Source organism: Gobius niger, assembly GCF_951799975.1.
Source record: "Gobius niger genome assembly, chromosome: 5".
Lineage (NCBI taxonomy): Eukaryota > Metazoa > Chordata > Actinopteri > Gobiiformes > Gobiidae > Gobius > Gobius niger.
In genome coordinates, this window is record NC_136856.1 from 12108385 (window position 1) to 12128555 (window position 20171).

General features: G+C 40.8%; 1 protein-coding gene across 4 annotated transcripts in view; it reads right to left on the reverse strand.

Moving 5' to 3' along the window:
* Positions 1–1865: 1865 nt before the first annotated feature.
* afap1l1a (actin filament associated protein 1-like 1a) overlaps positions 1866–20171 on the reverse strand; it is a 34557-nt gene continuing 16251 nt past the window's right edge. Inside the window, exons 2-19 of one of the 4 annotated variants that reach the window (XM_079556199.1) lie at positions 15804–15929; positions 14623–14706; positions 13908–13987; positions 12326–12461; positions 12044–12133; positions 10827–11044; positions 10564–10743; positions 10176–10259; positions 9802–9877; positions 9605–9715; positions 8704–8915; positions 8231–8376; positions 8058–8115; positions 6449–6539; positions 5695–5862; positions 4436–4611; positions 3614–3739; positions 1866–2706 (exon numbers count right to left, since the gene is read on the reverse strand). In XM_079556199.1, the coding sequence (XP_079412325.1) occupies positions 2680–2706; positions 3614–3739; positions 4436–4611; positions 5695–5862; positions 6449–6539; positions 8058–8115; positions 8231–8376; positions 8704–8915; positions 9605–9715; positions 9802–9877; positions 10176–10259; positions 10564–10743; positions 10827–11044; positions 12044–12133; positions 12326–12461; positions 13908–13987; positions 14623–14706; positions 15804–15929 (2189 nt within the window). In that variant the 3' untranslated portion in view covers positions 1866–2679. Of the gene's footprint in view, positions 2707–3613; positions 3740–4435; positions 4612–5694; positions 5863–6448; positions 6546–8057; positions 8116–8230; positions 8377–8703; positions 8916–9604; positions 9716–9801; positions 9878–10175; positions 10260–10563; positions 10744–10826; positions 11045–12043; positions 12134–12325; positions 12462–13907; positions 13988–14622; positions 14707–15803; positions 15930–20171 lie in introns of all 4 variants that reach the window. The other 3 variants (XM_079556198.1, XM_079556200.1, XM_079556201.1) reach the window with 3 other exon arrangements.

The window sequence follows — 20171 nt, forward strand, 5'->3', positions numbered from 1 at the left end:
ATTTTTACACCCGGCTGCAGTAACCTACGCGTTTCCAACCCATCTGTACTGGTTAATTCTCACTTTCTACGTATGCATGTGTAAAAGGGCTTTGTGATGGATCTTCATTCTGGCAGAGACTCTGCTTTAGACTTGGGAGAATCCTAGGCCGTTATCCCTTACGGCTAGATGTGGCATATCTTTGTTCTTCCAATATTTCTTTTCAATTTCAACAAGCCAAAAGCATGAGCGCCCGTAAAAACTTTCATGGACCGCTGGCCTAAATGTTTGATGTACATGTTTCTTCAAGTTTTAACTGGCAATCTTTACAATTATGATATTTGCTATCTGTTTTAGCGATAATGATATTATTGTAATAATTAAAAATATAACATTTTAAACTACCAAATATGGACAAAGACAAGGCTTAAAGGGACTTATTCACTTTTTCCGGAGGTTTGCGTGGGCGCCGCCATGAATTGTGCCCGCCAATTTTCTCCTATCTGTTAACATGGGATTAGAGAAGTCCACATAAAATCAGTTACTACACGAAAACAAAGCCGTTTTTCGGCCGCGCTGGCTGAGAAACGGTGCGGTGTTGACATGTTGGTGCAAGTGAACTTTGGCCATTTTACACAAATCAATCTACTAAACATCAGATTTGAGCGGGGAATATTTTCCCTCGTTCTCCATTTAAATGAACAAGCTTTACAACAAAAGTGCTGAGACAAAGCAAAAAGTGGCAAAAGTGGGCGGGGCGGAATAAGGTGAATACAGAGTTTAAGAATGTTAAAATTATGTATTATCCTCCTCCTACATGTCCCAGCAATGTGTAGAATGAGCCGAGACCTATTCACCACAACTGCCTCTAAAATCCTGCACTGTCACTCAAAAAAGTGCTGCGGGTCAGAATTGCCACCATGCACGAGCTTAAAGAGGGGGTATTATGTTTTTTTCAATCACATAGCACCAGTCTATAGCACACTACAATGATGACCAAACCTTCTGTTGGTCTGTAAATGCAGTAAATTAGAATAACTGCCTTGTATGAAATTGCTCTCTCAAAATGGCTGTAGGGAAAGTCTTGAAATAGGCCTCTGTCTCTTTAAGAACCTCTGACCCTTTCCAACACGCCCCCTCCACACGCTGTCTGTGGCATCAGTGGGGAGGGGGTTCTGCTGAGGAGCAGTGGTTGGTCACTCAGCTGGTGACGAAAGGTCGGAGGCGTCTCCAGGAGGTGGAGGCGTTCCTAGGAGGAATCAGGCAAACCTATCCTTAAAATGGCTGCCATCAGAGTTCTTACAGATTACTCAAAAATACGCGAATGTGCCAAGGCAACACTTCAGGCATGTTTTTAATGAGGGAATGACATAATAACATGATGTAAAGCTTGAACCAGTCGATTTTGCATAATACCCCCCCTTTAATATAGAAGCCGCAGTTACACATAAGACCTGAGGTGGCAGTATTGAGAATAAAATGACCAACTTGCATCTGGTCCCTTTAAATTGAACAGAATTGCAATGTATAACTTCTGCACATGTTTTAAGATGCCATGTGCTTTTCTTGTTTTAGGCTGTAATAGCAATAAAGGTGTAAATCTCAGTCAGGATGGAAGACCTCAGTGATTTTGCGATATATTGCACCTTCTTGCGATATGGAGATCAGCAATGCGGATTATTTGTCGATATATTGTGCAGACCTACTGCTTCTTAACAAGCAACGCTGCTGTACAATCTGCCCCAAGCAGACAAATGGGTCCTGTAAAAATGTGTCCTTAAAAGCTTCTCATGTGAGCTTATGTAAAATTTTAAAAAGCCAACAAATTATACTTAAAACTGATACTCACACAAACTGACATTTTGCAAATACAATTTATTAATAAAACCTTTGGAAATAGGACATACAGTTACAGTTATTGCCCTGGTGCAGGCAGAGGACAGTAAAGTGCAAAAGTCTCCCATTGGTTCAGCACAGATTTACATATATGTTAATATTGAAACGAGAACTTAATGACTTCGAATGAGAAGCACTTTGTTAGTCGCTACAAAGCGGGGACAGCATAATCTAAAGCCACAGACAGTGCCACAGGTCTTCCTTATATTTTGCTGAAAGCTCATCATTTCTAGTTATGGCTTAGCTGTGTTTCCCAGCCACAAGCTTTGAGAAGAGAAACTGATAAGTGCAGTCAATTTATAATGCAGTAATTGAGTGGCACGCGGCTGAGGAGAACTGACACACTCTCCATGTTTAATGATGACGTTGATTTGATATGAAGCATAGTATAAAAAATACATTTAAAACAGTAGTCATCTTTCTCTATGTACAGACACAACCACACATAAAAGGCACTCTCTGGCTTAGATCAACTCCATCTCATGTCTCAACGTAGCGATTAATTAAACATTTTTACCCTTTAGAACACTGATCTTCAACTGTACACTCCATTTCACACTTACACAACTCTTTCCGAACACAAATCGTCTACAATCCAATCTCAGGCCAGAACCTTTGCCAACACAACCCCTGGTTACAGTGAGACTTGCCTCGTTCATGTAACACAAGTGAATATTCAGGGGGATATACTTCCATCTAGTGGCCGACGTCTTTCATTACAAGCGACTCACAACAAATAAGGAATGTTTTGAGTATCCCAAAAAGTCTCTTGGTCCTTTTGAAGTTCTTATAACTGTGCCTTCTTTAGGTTGGTTTCTTTGATTCCCATTCCTGAAAAAGAAATGGTGACAATAAGACATTTCCATGTGCCGTCACACTTTGTTCTCAGTACAGTCCTATCGTCTGTCCTGTTTCTATGAAAGCCTGTGGAGAATTTAGCAGATCTCGAGCAAATAAATAAATATTTTAAATTCACACACAGGACAGCAAGTTTCAATGAGATAATCACTTAGAGGACATTTAAAACTGTATGTAGGATGTGAAAGATGTACCGAATGACAAGTCTGTGTTTAAAAAAGTAGGTTTTTTAACAGCTGTTGTGACTTCAAACTATAGACAGAATAATGAGTAATGGCCGTTCAAATGCTACTGACACAACCATGAAATAGAGTATTTGATCAGAAATATGACATTAATGTATAACTTTAACATATATATATTTGTAACACATATAAGACCAAACACAGATTGGGGAACTATTCAGTTGTGCCATTTTATTATTAATTATTCACATTTTCAGTTCGTAGGGAACTATTTCTCATTGGCAATTTTACTTTCTTATTTCGAGCGAGATTTACCTTAGAACCGGTCTGAAATGTCCTCAAACAAGCAAAGTAAACTTGGTCCGATCAGGAAAAATGTCTAAATTAGTGAAAAACGCTCAAAACAAGATATATTTCCTCAATTCAAGTCATTTAAGACAATGCTTGATATTTACTTTTTGCAGTGTACAAAAATAACACCAGTATTTGTGATTTGATAGTTAATGTGTTCGACCTTCACAAATCACACCTGTTGGCCATCAGTAGACTTTAATCTAGTCGGGAAACATAAACAAGCGTCCCCCAAAAAGAGACCATTTACCCTTTTTGACCAAATTTGAAAGCAAAATATTCCAATTTATTTTCCAATGATCTATAATAAATGAAGCGTCATTTACGATTAACAAGGACAGTACCTTAGCTTTCTGCATGACAGTCCCACCGGACGAGGCGTACACAGACGGAGGTCTCCTTCTCAACTCAGACGCACAATTTACAGGTAAACCCTCAGCGTAGATATTCTGATGCTTCTTATTAGATGCCTAGAAAACACAATACTTTACATTAATGCTTCTACTAACTACGCACTATAGAGCATTTACAACACATAATTAAAGTATGTTTTTTAGTATGTTTATGAGTTGCCTTGTGAATGAAATGTAAATAATTAATTCATCATTATGTATGCGCAATAGAGTAAAGTTATTTTAAAACATTATCCTTCAGGTAGAATAGACTTTATTGTAGACATTTTATAAACATGACCTAATTGTGTCTCCTGATATGAGACTGTTCTTTATGTTACATGTATTTTAGTTTGTTTTTTTTGGTTCTCAAAGCAATTATCCAATCAGAAAGCAGAACGAGGCCTGAACTTTGAGTGGCCAGTTCTTATAGCTGTATTGTATGATCTTTTGTGCAGCACTTTGGAAACATTATTGTTAAATATAAATAAAGTGGATTGCTGAACCAATTTGGAAATGAACACAAATTGGCTCCTATTTACATTATCCCAGCATCTGTTTCAAATAAAGTACTTATGTTGAGCTAGTGCAGACCACCAGTAGTTCAACTTCTAGATTTCTAGACATTCTTAGCTTTCAAATGTGGAAAGCATGTTCTCCTCAGCAGCTTGAGGCAAACCAAGTTCAATTGTAGTGTTGTGCATCAAACAAATATTACCTTTATTTATTTATTATATTACACACAAACAAATGAACACATGTGACTTTTCAGACCTTGGCTGGTGGTTTGGTCTCCACTGGAGAGACCATGCCGCCTCCTGCCAGACTCTTCTGGAGGTTTTCTTTGACTTGGGTCAGTTTTAGCTCCAGATCCACTCTCTCCGACTCCTTGCCCCGGCATTTTTCATCCAACTCGGCCACACGCTTGTTCAGGTAGGGCTTTCTCCTCTCTGCACAATGAACAGTTTGAGAACAAAATGAGGTCAGTATCATTTTGAACATGGATTATTAAAAGCCTGGGGGTGAAGCATTTCATCTCTCTCTGTGGGAAAGTTGTAATAAGTGCCGTCAGACGGAGTAAAAAATCAAAGATCTCTGGTTAATTTAAAAACACATTTATCCAGGTTGTAAAAACATAAGGTATCTGATGCAACGACTGGTCATATTTACGTTAACGTAATGTAATAACAAGAAATAATAAAGATCTGATGATTTGCACTGGAACGTAGCCCAGAAAAGAGACTGTTTCAGCTGAGAAACAAGCTGAAAAAGATAAACATTAGGAACTCAGATATCAGGTGTCAAAGTGAATATCAGCATAATAATTACAGTATTTACAGAACCCTTTTCAGCTTTCATGGACACACTATAATGTTATGGAGCCTAATTTCAAATGATAACTTTAACATTAAAGAAAATAGTGCTAGAGAAATACTATATAGCATATTATGCAGTAAATACGAAAGTGACAGTGACAGAAAAGTCTTATCATTAAACACAACAGTAAGTATTGATGTAACTAAATTCAGAATTCAGAGTTTATACGGGCAGAAGCAAGTCAAATTCGATGTTTCTTAATGCCCAAATGCCATATTTTAATACCATAAACATAAGAGCGCATATATGGAGGTGTCTGTGAATCCGCCATAATTTCCCTTTCAAACGTGGTCATTATGGTAAACGGGGAGGAGTGAGGAGAAGCTGTCTATTAATTCTACAGTCTATGGCGGAAACCCTGCTGTTGGAAATAAAACTTGTTCTCTCAGCACATGGGATGTTTTAGTGTGTGTTTACTCTAATCAAGACTACATTCGGGGCTGGTGATTTTAATAAAGGATTACTCAAAGTTGATCTAATTGTTCCCTATATAAACAAGGTTCATCGAACAGCTTATACTGTATTTGGGACATCTTTAGTCTGCCCGGCCACAGGAGTGGATCTCTCCTTCAAAGTGGTTCTTCTCATGTTTCTCTTTTGTCCTTGAAGTTAGTGAATATTAAAAATAAAAAAAAACCCTCAAGAGCCCCATTTACCATGTGCCGTTTTCAGCTCCTCTTTCAGCTCCCTCTTCTCTTGCCTCAGAGCCACAAGCGCATTTCGGATCCCATCCTTCTCTCTCTCCAGCTCCTCTTTCTCCTTCAGGTAGCGTTTGGCGTCCTCCTCCGCCCGGGTTTTCCCATAGCGGCCATATTGGTTGTCATCTAAGAAGTGAAGAAGACATCAAGCAACAGGAAGCAAAAGTGAGGTCATGGGGGTTATGGGAAGAAAAGGTGGGCGCGTATCCTTAAAATTTCACACTTTTTTTGTCAAATCTGACCCATTTTTCGATTTCAAACAAGAAACTGGGGAATTATAGAGTAATAAAAGCCAAGTGCTCCTGCAGAGAGGGGTCACGTCACAGCTAATGCTTCCAACCAATAAATCTAATGTTACAAGTAAAGCCCAAATCCTTGTTCTTTGATGTGGGAAAAAAAACACATTGACCACACAGATATCCATTTCAGAAAGCTTACAAGGCTCATCTGCGTTATCTAGACGGCAGAAAGCAACTGTCACGATTGAGAAATGGGAGATTTATTTATTTTTTGCCTGAAATTGAGGAAAATGATGGAGGGGGAGAGCAGAGCGGGGCCACATGAAAGCTGAGGTTTTATTACAGGAATTGTTCAACTGCTGACAGGATGCTCGACTTGGCGCGAAACCCTTCAGAGTTGGACAGAAGCCACAGAGCAATTCGTCATCTTTATGAGGACAAGCAAAAGCCGCAGTGATGATGATGGGACTTACGTGAGCCCGAGCGTTTGAGGGAGACGAGGGGCTTGGTCCGGTCCGAGTCGCTGCTGGAGAAACTGGAGCGCCGTTTTCCCTGATCTCCGCACTGCCCCTAGAGAACAGACAATTTAGTGAACTGCTTTTTTCTGTACAGGCTTTATTGACTTTATATATACACCTGCAGCTGTACTTTTTTACTTGGCTTAATTTGGGGAGGGTCAATACTTTACTTTGCTGAAGAAAGCGGTCACTCTTTTCCTAGTTAAAGCACTGATTGACTCCTAAATGCTGATGCGTAGGAGGATGTGCAGCGGGCAGGAAAGTCAATAAAACAAAGCCACGTCCTTCTTAATTTACTGTGTTGTGGAAACGTGTTTAAATGGCCGGAGGCGCTGAGAGCTGTGATTCTAATGCATGTCTTCTGGGGTTAAAACAGCAATTTACGGGCTGTAAAACTGCCATGACCCGAGCCTTCCTCTCACCCTCCGTTTTCTTTCCACCCCCCCCCCCTCCGTCTCTGCAATGCTATTTCTCTCACCAGACAGGCGTGTAGAATAGCGCTGCTGGAGACTGGAGCTTTGAATGATTGGAGGCATTGGATTCAGACAGTGATGGGCACGAACAGCTGCGCTCACACAGACGAGCCCTTTGTAATCCCCGAGTAATTAAAAAAAGCATTAAGATGGGAGCACAGCCAAGGTGGTGGGGTGTTACCTTTACAGGAGGTTTAACTCAAATCACTTACTCAATGTTTGTCTTGCATCACACACCACTTACTTAGAAGCAGCGATACACCATCTTTCTCCACCGGGGTTAAAGGGATATTTCAGGATTTTTGACATAAGGCCTCATTTCCTAGTTATCCAGAGTGTTGTTGATTTCAGGAGATATTTTTCTTTTTAATTCATGCAGTTCTTATATTTGAAGAGGCTAGCCTGCATTAAAAACAGTGCACCTGAGGCAAAGCACTTATGACGCCAGACTAACGATATAAATGTCAATTGAATATTTTTTTTAAATATAACAGACCCCAATTGGTATTGCTACCGGGACAGGGAGCTATAATGGCACCCACTTTAGGCCTTACCCACTTTAGCTCAAAACAGCTCCACTGCTTGGTTTCACAGTTTTTTCTTATGATCTAATTTTAGGTATATTCTGTGTAGCCATTTGGCTTTTGCAATGTTTTCTATTTAGTTCCTGCATTATTGTACACCATCACACACATACACATAATTGAATAGAACATTCCCAAAGGCTGCCATCATTTACATAAAGAGTAATGGGTTTGAAGTGACCTTTATATGTATTTGTTTGATAATAGTAAGTATTCAGCCTGCAATCATTAGTGTTTGCTCATTTTTTATGAAAGATAATGAGAAATATGAGATTAAAAACCACTATCATGTATTTCTCTCACTTTAATTCACATTGTTGTGGGGCCCATGAGATCTTTTTATCGAGAAGGGTGTCAGCGATGTGCTGGACTTTGGGAAAGGCTGGAATGGATACCGCACCTCCTATTGGATAACAGTTAACTAGAACATTTAATCTGACAACTAAACCAATGTTGTGAGAAAAACACTGTGAAGTAAGATATTTGTTTATACAGACTATGACTCACCTGCAAGTCTTCATGCGGGACGTCATCGTAGTCTGGGGAACTTGACGTAGTGGCCCACCTACAAACATAAAGGAGACAAATAGCTTCATATTTCACTGATGTGTCCGCTGTGTCCTCAGTTTCACCCGGGACAAACTAAAACACATGAAAGCTCAGCGTCATGTCCCACTCACAGGAAGGAGTGTCGCACGGCATCGCGGATGTTGGCGATGGTGTCCACGTCAACGTAGTCGTAATGGAGCGACTCTGGGTCAGTCATCGAGCCGGACTCTGCTAACAGGACGCCCAGCCACCGACCCATTTCCTCTGAACTGCTCGCCTACACAGGGAATGACATGAAATAATGGATTCAAGAGACATTTCACAACCCTAATTTATGATGGAGTTCATGTGGAAGTGTCACTGAGAATTTATACATAATGTACTGCTATTAAAACAACTGCATTTCTCCGACAGATTAGAATTAGATTAGATTAGATTACTTTTACCCAGAACATAGTTAATACAAGAAGAGGCAAATTTATATCCTGCAAGAACACCCACGTTATTTTCCTCTTCCTCAGATGAAACGCTGCGGTAGCTTGTTGTTGGTAGTTTTGCCACTGGGCATTTGCAGGCTGCAGCAGCTCTGTAAATGAAACCTCACCTCGAGGGCTGCCACCTCGTTGCAGTTCCTCATAATCCGGAACGCGAAGGGGTGTTTGGGTCCCAGCCCGGGCGCCACCTCACAGTCGTGCAACGGGACAGAGGGCAGGGAGGTCCGCGGCTCTCCTCGGTCATTGTAAAAACGCAGGTAGCCTTTGGACACACAGCACCACTGCTCTTTCCAGACCTGGTTCACGAGCACCAACATGTGGCCTGTAGGAAGGAGAAAGTCAGGAAATACATTAAAGATACAGAGAGAGAATCAGATTAAATGTTGTTGGCATGAACACTTCAGTCTTGGGTTAAAATGAAAATAATTTTGGATATGCAAACCAAAGATGCAAATTTCACAATTTCACCTAACTAAAACAGGTTTTACATTTATTGATTTAAAGTTGTCACAATATACTATGGTTTTGTGGCAAAAAACACATATTTGAAGGCAAGGGGCATTGTCTTTGCAGAAGTCCGTACTTGTATTTTTTACCTTTATTTAACCAGGAAAACCCCTCAGATTCAGAAAGAATTTTCAGAGTTCTCAGTTTGGACTCTATTGAACATGTTTTAGAGGTTGGAAAACCAGAGCACATGGAGGAAAGCCACACAGGAACTGAGAAAACATGCAAACTCCACACAGAGAGTTTGAACTCAGGACATTCTTGTTATGAGGCGTGAGTTCTATGTGAACCAGCATGCTGTATATATCCAAGTACTGATGAATGTCCTTTAGGAAAGCAACAGTAACTATTTAAGCTGATCCATGTTTTTATCTTTTTTGTATCAATGACAGAAATATAGAAAAAGACAGACACTTTTTTATTCAACGTGAACCTTATGTATCTTCAAGGTTTTCCACACCACTGTCTAAGTAAACACGATGAACAGTGTTTGCAGAGTCACACCTTGTCGGGGGTCATTGAAGCTAACCCCTGGTCGTGGAGGCTTTTTCTTTGAGAAGCTGATGATGCGTGTGATTTTCCGGCCGGCGGCAAAAGCCCCACGTTTCACTTTACCTGCATCGACAGAAACACTGCTGTAACATGGGAGTTTTACTTGCCAACTCAGTGATACATGTCGCCTCACGCCTGACTCGTCTTACCGTTTTCCTTTCCGGTTTCTCCAGCGGACACACCCACGCTATCTGAATCGGAGGTGTTCCTCTCAGCTGATAATCTCTGAAAAATAACAGATTTAAAATGTAGCTTTTCAAAACCCAATGTACATTTTATTTTAAGGACAAGCAAAGGACACAAAGCTGCATCGCCTTATCCAACCATTTTCCCAAACTCTCGTCTTTAATTTCAACTTCCCTCCTTTGTCCAACATCGACACCGGGGCTAAGTGATTGTTAAAGAAAATTGATGGTGACAACACAATTACAGCTTGTCTTGACTTTTCCACACCTCGCTCATAAAGATGAATTGTGGCTCGTGGGGAAAGAAATGACACACACGCACAAACAAGCTCTTGTACCTTGTCAAGTTCGTTTTTTCTCGAAATGGCCGGCGATGCAGACTCCTCCGGGGCAGAGCTCTGGCCGCTCACCTCTCGAACCACCTACAGAGAGCAAGAAAACAAGCTTATTCTTCAGTAACAAAAAGATGCCTTGTTAGGACTGAATAATGTTCAGCTAATGTGACAGACTATGCAAACCAGGGCTACACAACTTGGGCAAAAGAAATGATCGTATTCTACATGCAGTTCTACAAAGCAATCTGAGCCATCTTCTCTCTATGGACCCCATAATCCTACTGTATAGGACAGCAATGCATTCTAAGATTCCTAATAGTTCACAATCCTTTCCAGACACCTATGGTAACTCTTCTTTTCACTCAGGACAAGCACTGACTAATACACTCACCCTGAGCCACCGGTGGGCCTGCTCCTTGCTCTGCACAGCCAGCACCAGAGCATCTCCGTTGGGTAGAGTGAACCGCAGCTCGTGGTGCTTCCTCTTGCTGTCTTTGGGAGCATAAACGACAGTGCACTGGGGCAGGAGTAGGTCCACATACGGGGTGGTGTCCTTTGAGCTCTTATAACACTAGATAAAGATATTAAACAGGTGTGATGCTGAAAATGACATGATTATTAAGGACAGTGCCAGCTACTTCCATGGTTGCGTACCTGAAGCCTGTTGTCTCGTATGACCGTGAGCTGCTTGGCCCATTGCCCGAAGCGTTTCTTGCGCAGCAGGAAAGCACAGATGCGGCAGTCGCGAGCGGGAGGCACTGAGCTCATCTCCTCTGAGGGCCATTGATGGGTCAGTCTCACACTGGGACTACGCTCTTCCTCGTCTTCCTCATAGGACTCATAAGAACTGCTCAGGGCATCAGAGTCATTGTCTGGAAAAGAACATGAGTAAGAAATACACTGGGTTAGTATACAGTTGCCAAGTGTATGGCTGTGCCTCTTACTACGTGGAGCAGTGGTTATCGAAAGGCGTTCAGAACCCACCATCACCAAAGAATAAGAAGCTTTGACCCAAATTTAATAATTTTATTTGCTTTTGCAAAGTATTGCTGTATAATCATTTACCTGTCACCTGCCACCTTAGGGTTGGAGTTAGGGTTAGCAATTATGCATATCCAAATCTCAAAGCGTATTGACTTGAGACCTTATAGCCTACATGCCAGTGTAGGTCAGTCTAAAATGGTTATGATTAGGAACAGCCATTGTAATGTAAGTTTTGTTTCACTCACACAAACACGCAAACATAGTTTTAAAAACTAGAAGGTCACGGCTTTCAAAAGGAGGTATCACACTGTCATATAGGCTATAAGCTCTCCAGTCAATACGCTTTGAGATTTGGATATGCATAATTGCTAACTCTAATTCTAAACCTAACCTAACCCTAAGCTGACAGACAACAGGCTGAAATCATAATCTAATTTACTGTCTTCATACTTCATACTGGCAGGCATCCCACTGAAAATGGTTTCACAACACGTTTTTGAGTTCCAATTCACAAGTACCACAGATAAATATTAAAAACTATGACTTTAATATAGAAATGAACCAATCATAACATTTTGACAGTTGTTAGGCCTTTAACAATCGTAAATCTTTCCTCTACTTGCTTCCCAGGTCTCCATAACTAATCAACTGTCTTCCAGCTTTTATTTTATGCATGAATTTAGCCTAACCCAGTGGTTGCTCTTCCTTACACAATTGTGGTAAATTTTCAGAGCTGGGCTTGTTATTCTCACTTCAATGAGAATACCTTAAGAAAGAAGGTATTGCACAGCCCCTGTTTGAGATAACAGGGTAGTAGTTTGCTCAAATCAGGGTGGGTCTATCTCGTTCTGCTTATATACATTTTCACTATTTGCATTGCTACTTACAGGAGTTTTTCCGATGTGAGTTGATGCACGTTGTGGGGTACTGGTTTTCGGCATCTTCATAACCATCTTCAATGGGAGGACTAGGCCTGACTGAAATTTGAAGACATGACGGTACAAATGAGATCTTTCAGTGCTTGGTGTAACTTCTCCCTTGTAATTTTGTTTGCTGTAAGTCTATGTTTATATAAATTGCAGTAAACTGGGCCCAATTGAGAGGTTTTAGCAGAGAAAATGTCATTCAGAAGGATTGGCTTTGGTTAGACCAGAGGAAGCAACGCAAACCTCTCGTGATGATGTATTCGGGCAGTTTGCCAGGACTGAGCGGGACGGCCTCTTCGTAGTACTCCTCTGGGGGAGGGGTGGTGGGCAGAGGAGGGGGGGAGTCGGCCGAGTGGGAGGTGGGGGAGTTGGTACTGTCCTGCAGACAAACATTACATACTGCAGTGATGATAATAACAATAGACAGCCACAAAGTCCCAGAGCGTATAAATCAGTGGTTGTCAATGATATTAAGGATAATTTTGTAATTCAAGATCTAGTGGGAAGCAAATCTGTCATTTTATGTTAAATTAGCCATAAATAAATTAGTTTTTCAATAAACTTGTATTCCTATAGATTATTTAACTATTAACAATTTTTTTTTAGAGTTCAAAGCTCAATAAATCAAGCACGGAAAAAAAAGCTGAGAATGCCTCTGAAAAATACTTGTTGAAGCAGAACTAAGTAACTCATACCCCTAAAGGCCATAAGTGCCACTGCAGGTGTCACGTGTTTTTACTAAATACTACGCTGACAGAAAAGACAAAGGGAGAGAGGGATATTGTTCATCTAATTACACAATGGAGATCATTTTTTTCACTCAAACTTGGCTGTAAATACTGTTTAAGTGGCGCTAACCCGCAGTTAGCTTTGCCCGTTAGCCTGTTAGCTTCTTCTTCGTGAGTCTATTAGTGTGTATTGGTGACTACAACCCGGAGGCAGAAAAGTTGCATTTGTGGTTTTCAGGCCAGAGACACCAGGGGGAGATGAAAGACCCCCAATCATCCCATTAACACTTATAGTACCCCCTCTGGGACTACAAAAAGGATTTATTAAGGTAAAATTACAAGACTGGAAAATTTGGAGTCTGTAATTTGCTTGCAAGCTTGTAATGAAAGCGTAATTTTGAGACAACTGGCGCTACAGTTTTGCACACGCGTCTGCCATCAGCTGCGGATCTTCCACAAAGGAATTATCAATGGGTACACAACGGACACACAATGGAAACACTGCGTAGTGATGTTGTAGTGACTTCCTGACAAAATCCAAAGGCACAAGTCAACAAAAAAAGTGTAGTCTATTTATGTTTTCACCTGCCTTGTCTCGCCTCGTAAAATGGTTAAGTAATGTTTCAGATCAGGTTGAGTTCTGGTTTAGTCAAAATTTAGTTTATTCGCCTGATTTATCCTTTGTTAAGTAGTGGTTTAAACCTTGTGTGTCCAGTTTTTAGCCCGATACAGATAAAATAAAGAAAACCCAATAGAAATACAGCCCTGGTACTTGACGTGACATGAGTTACAATCACGCATCTAAATCATTCATAAATTAATGACCTATATGTGCACTGTGCAGAGGCCTTGAAACCAACGTACACACACTTCATTTGCAATGTCTGCAAAGTCGGTTAGAAGTTCATGACGCCGTATAAAATCTGATGACAAGGGAAAAACGGGACAACCTTTTCTTGCCAAATACCCCCAGGCCGCACATGTATCGGCTTGGCTGTCGGGATGAGGTTCGTATCACGCACTTGTATTTGCAAATTACATGCATTTGAGTTTTTACTATATACTGTCGGCTATATAGGAGAAAAGCTGGCACGTACCTGTTTTAAAGTGCATGTCCGTGTATCTTTGTCCAGTTTTAGCTCATCTGTGACTTCTTTTAAGTCCCCAATTTCACAGTCTAAAGGAGACAAATTGCAGTTTCAGATTACTTATTTTGGAGGCATACGACATTTCGTAATGTAACACTGTCATAGCTTTGGATTTGCAGGCCTGAAATGTTTGTCTAACCATAAAATAGGCAATACATCACCATAAATATCCCACTGACAACCAATTTCATGCCATTAAGCTTACTCGTGTTCAGCGGAGGCCACAAATATCAAATCTATTGGCAATAGATTTGATATTTGAGCAATAAACATAAATGTGTGGACAATATTATTCCTGCGGTGACCAACACAAAAAGAAAGTTGTGAGATGTGGTGGGACAGACTTGAGGAATTTAAACTTGTATTAGATAAAGGCCAATATACAACAATTGCATGCACAGTCTTACCCAAAATATTTACCCATAGTATTTCACAAGAACATTGACAATACTTAAAGGTTGAAGGAAGTAGCGGCTGTTGGGGTTTTGTTAATCAGTTGGTTTGGCCGCTCCATAAAACCACAGCTCGATGAGACACACAGATAATAGCATAACGTAAAACCACCACATGTAATTCCAGCCAAAGTACACACCATTACTATACTCTCTTGTGTTTGATTCTGATGTGTGCATTTTTATGTATGCATGCGTATGGAAACACTTACCAAAGGACTCAAATAAGGACTCGACAAAACTGGTGCCGTTTCTGTACACTGATGAGTTCACGTAGATGTAGTCTGTACCGGACACTGCACAGAGAGACAAACCAATTTATTGTTTATGGCAGTCAATATGTTAATTTAAACAAGATACAATATTTTAGGTTGCTCAATGGGGATTTTAATGTATTTACAATATTTAAAGCTACATTATTTAGGAGGAAAAAAAACTTTTCATTAGTGAGTATTTGACCTTTTAGTGACCCAGTGGTTAGTATGAGGCCTTTACTTTCTATCACAGTGGTCTCAATGATGCTGCAGGATCACCAGAAAACCTATAAAACAATTGATCCTGGAGCGTTCCACTTTGATGGAAAGTAAAGGGGCCAAGCTGACCACTTACTGTACATAGCCGGTCAGAAAAATGTCAATAACGCACAAATACATATACAAAAAAGTGCATAAAAAGTTCCATAATGTACCTTTAGTTCCTGCACAAGTCTAAGAATATTCAACCACTTCCATTTACTCACTTACATTATTTTATTATTATCATTAGAGGGAACTGCATAGATCAGTGGTATGCAACCTTTTGGTCCAAAGAGCCAAAGCAAAAATGTTAAATTCTTTGCAAACAATTTGAATAAGTATGGTTGTTTAACCACTTACCCCCCCACCTGAACCAATCACATTTTCTCCCGCACCAAAAAAGCGACAAAAAAGAGGATGTAATTGCAACAATGAAGTGACAAAATCTTGCCAGAAAAGCCACAAAAAAGCAACCATAAAAAGCAATGCAAAAGCAACAGAAAAGCGACAAAGAAGAGAAAACAAAAACACTCCAAAAATGTGTCAAAAACGTGACGAAGATGTGAAAAAACACGGCGACAATGCGAAAAGTTAGAATCACTTCTGTAGGTCTTCGCTTTCAAATGAGGCATTACACTGTTGCTCTCCAGTCGAGAAGCTTTTAGATTTGGATAAAGCCGAATTGGAGACAATGCAAACATAAATGATAAGCTGCGTGGCTGATTGAATCTTCTTGCTTGATATTTCAGGGCAGTAGCTACAAATTACTTTATAGTATATATCTCTTGTTCTATTTAATTTGACTTATTAGAGGAAAAGCAACATTTATCTTAAGATAGATTTAAATGTCGGATCAACATTGAACTATTCTCCTTTACCTTGTGGCTGTATCTGCTGTAGGAGGTTCCACACCGACATCTTCTTCTCCTCTGTGGAAGAACTGAGGCTTTCCTGGTCCAGCATCTTCAGCAGGACCCCCAGCTCGCTCACCAGCACCTCCATGGCTGCAAGGGTCAAAAGTCAGGGGTGAGAGGGTTCAGTGTATCAGCCCAGGGCTCAAAGGTCACACACACACGTCTAAACAAACCCTATATTTGAGAAACTTATCACCACACTTCCCCCTGTGCATCAATATCTGCCGTCACTTCAGTTCACAACTACAGCAGGCTTTATTATTGAGACGCATCGGGTATGTGGTGTCGTATTGGGACAGACTAAACAAAAAAGGTGCAGACTTGAAAGGAAAAGTTATTTGCAACCAGTGTCTCTTGGGAATTTACATGAGAAAGATTTCAGATTATACCCATGTTGGCCAGTCTAAACCTATACTCTTTAGATTTCTCACAATTTCACTTCTCCTATACATTCCAACTTATTATGGATCAGGAGTATCCGAAGTCTATTACAGCAATTATGGATCTTTCCCAGTAGCTATGCTCTATATAGGGCTACGTCTGGTTACCTTTTAATTTCATTCTGTACTTGAAAGGGACGGGACTTGGTTACTGGTTTATTGAAAATGTAGTCGAAGTCAAAGTACTTTTGCAACTAAACGGGCAAATATATATTCTTATCAGGCCTATATTGAAGGTTGTAAAGTCTTGGAGAACTTATGTCTAAAGTTTAGGGGTTGGCATGGCCGATAGCTGAAGCATTGGCCTTACATTTATTATTAGAATAAAGGTTTCAACCACAGAAATATAGAACTTTTCTATTAGAGGTCGACCGATGTGGGTTTTTCTAAAGCTGAAGCCGATATGCACCGGTGACACTGATACACTGATATTTTTTATAATCCTTTGTATGATGCTTCTAAACGTGTTGAACTATGACAGCAGGGGGCGCTGTATATTCATGTCTAGTAGGTACTTTAGGGGGAGCTTTGAAAGACAAAAATCAGTAGATTCCAAAACATAAAAAGGCAAGTCTCGGTCTTTAAGGATTCGGAAGTCATAGCCGAAAGTCTACAAAATAGGTGCACAAACTTGTGACTGATTTTCACCACGATGTGTCTCCGCTCCCCTGAGGCCTAATCTAATCTCTTTTTGGTGCAAAAAAATGGGAAGTCTCTATCACCTTGGTTTCCTGAGATATCGGCCGATTGCCAATATTGAAAATACGCTAATATCGGCGCAATCGGTCGGGCCCTACAAAAGACACACTTTCAGGATGATAAGAAGAGTGTAAAAACAAAAAAGAAAGTCAATTTAAACGCTTTCTTTAGTCAGTAAGTGTTGGTTCACTTGAGACATGCTACCTTAAGCTTAAGTGGAAGCAAGGATCATTTTTGGAGTGAGAATCAATCAATGTCTCTGTAACACACTTTGAGAACATCTCCTCAACTATTTGTTTTGCTTCCTCCCTTATCTCCCTCAGACACAAACACCATCAATCAATGCTCCGTCTCCCTCTTCCTTCCCATATTGTTGTTTTTATCTACTGTATACACTACTTACTATTCTCTCCCATTGCCAGACAGCTAGCCACTTCTGGCACGTTTTTTTTTTTTTAGAGATTTTCAGCTTGTATCTCTCTGGGGTCAGCTACGGGACACTAGGCGCTGAGGCAGAAAAGTCTTTGTTTGATGGAGCGGTCATATGGAAACAAGAGCTAGACAAACACAGGCCAAAACATTAAAGCCACAGGAACTCCGCAGTCTGTTTGCTCAGTGAGGTGTGCAGCATACCTGGCTCGCAAAGGCACAATTAGGAGCTGTGTGAAGGGGATAAACGGCTACCAAAAAAAAATGTCTGCAATGCGATATGTAAAGTTGTGTGTAATCAGTAGAGTCTTTGCAGAAGGCCTGAAGATGTATCTGGGGTTTGTCAGTGGCGAGTTCGTGCGAGAAAAAGCTGCTCCCCAACATATTTCCACAAGGTGGGTCTTCCCGTGGGGTCAGAAAGTGCGCTGCAAAGCCCACTCTACACAAAGGCAATATTACGATTCGTTATGAAGCGCCGTGTCTTTTTCCTTGAGCGCAGTTTCCTTGCATTGTGCAGTATAAGTGAGGCGAAAACACTTAGGTGAAAATGATGAATAGGTGCAAGCAACCTAAAATACCTAAGTGGCTCATTAAAGGTGGGGTGTGTAGCTTTTGGCCGCAACAGGTGGCGGCTTCGTTGATTACGATCCCACGCCAAACGGCGCAGTGTAATGGATGCGGACTTAGCACTTATTGCAGCCAGGGAGGGACAGTGTTGGTATCTAAATACAAAGCCTGTCAAATAATTAATGCATCAGGAAATTAGAAACAGTGTTGATAAATGACTTGGCGTCTGCAGAATCCAGTTGCAAAATGTAGGTGCTTCCAGTCATTACATTTGGACGTGAGATCGGCCAGCTTCAAGTACCTGGCAATTAGTATAAGGTCATTTGGTCCAACCCGGGCAGATTGTTAACAATGTAATAACGAATGTTGCTTTGTCATCATCAAACTGACCCCATCCCCAATGCCATTACAGCCGCATAATTACTCCCTCTCAACAGCTGAATCAAACTGTCAGCGACTAAAGCAGCCCACTTCAGATGATGCGTTCTTAACAGTTAAATAGAGACAATGTTTAGTATATGTTTTGGCGAGTTTGTGAACAGACATTTTGCAGATATCAAACAAATGGAGCACAACAACCCCACCTACCAGATGTCAAAATCCCATTAAAAATGTTCATACTTTTTTACTTAAATCATTATCAATAGTTCAAGGAACATAATCAGCTATATGTGGTAACTCATGGACATAAAACACATTTTAAAGTGCTTATAAACTCTTAATATTTGAGTTTTCTTAAAGTCTAATGTGATTTTGAATGTGATTTTGACTTCTGGTATCAGGAGGGTGGCAGGACAGTTGAGCCATATATCTGAGATAAAGATTCTCAAAAACATGACATCACTATAAGACAAGGAATGGGAAGTAATGAGAACTTTGTGGATTAATGGGAATGATGCTGCTGACATGCAAATGCAAAGTTGCGTTTTTTTTTTATCTCAAATGTAATAGACACGTTAAATTTTCTTCTGTCAAGCTCTTATTGGGTTTTGAATGGTTGCAATATAAGCAATCATAAAGTCAGTAGTTATTTAGGTAACATTGTACCTGTAAATAAAAAAATGCCATGGTTTTTAGTATAATACCTGTTTGCCCTACTATCTATAACATATTCTGAAATGCGCATGATTCTGGCATAAATGTCCATCCATTTTCTTCCGCTCTATCCAGGGCCGGGTCGTGGAGGGAGCAGTCTCAGCAGAGATGCCCAGACTTCCTGATCCATGCACACCTCCTCCAGCTGTTCTGAGGGGACCCTGAGGCGACACCAGGTCATCTCGGAGACATAGTCCCACCAGCGTGTCCTGGGCCTTCCACGAGGCCTCCTCACAATAGGACATGCCTAGAGCAGACCAGGAGGAGGCATCCGAAACAGATGCCCTAGCCACCTCAGCTGGCTCTTTTCGGCATTCTGGCATAAATGTTACAAATGTTGTAAATGCTCCTGAATGTGTTGCAAGTGGTTGCAAAACTAGCAATTAAATCACTTAGCTCCATTCTCTCTTCCACAATATATACAACAGTTTTAAGTAACACAACGCACCTTTAACGCCCACCCTTCAGACCACAGTGCGGCGGGGGACGTTAGTGCGAGTGGGCTGAATTGTGGCTTGTTCTCTCCTTTGTCTTTGAGCCAGAGGTTTCAGCTGTTTGGACAATGGTGCGGACTGGGCTTCCCCTAAAAACTGTGCAGGACCAGCCTCATCCTCCATGACTCATTCAACACCGAGGCTTTGCAAAGATTCAAACCAGTCGGTAATAAGTTCAGCTCTGCTTTCAAGGAACAGACTGGGAGCGCTGAAAATAAACATTATCCAATTACGCGTTTTCTCCTTGGGCCAAAACAAGCACAAAAAGGGAATTACACGTTCGGGTATCTGGCAAGTTCACAGAAGAAAGACCACCCCAAGTCCCTTAAGTCTTGCGTTACAAATCAAATGGGTTTCTCACACTAAAACGCAGCACCTAAATCTTTAAATCTCTTAGCTATTTATATTGTGTGTATTTGGGGAGGGGGTTGTTTGAAGTCAAGCGTTGCCAGATAAAACAAGATTTTGTTTTAGCCCAGCCACCTGAGGCAAACCTTTCAACACTCCCCTTGAAGCCCTCATGTAAACAGGCTGGACAAAGTGATATTAAACGCAAAAAGACATTTGTTTTGGCCACTTTCATGCACTTAAAACATAAATATCTCTTG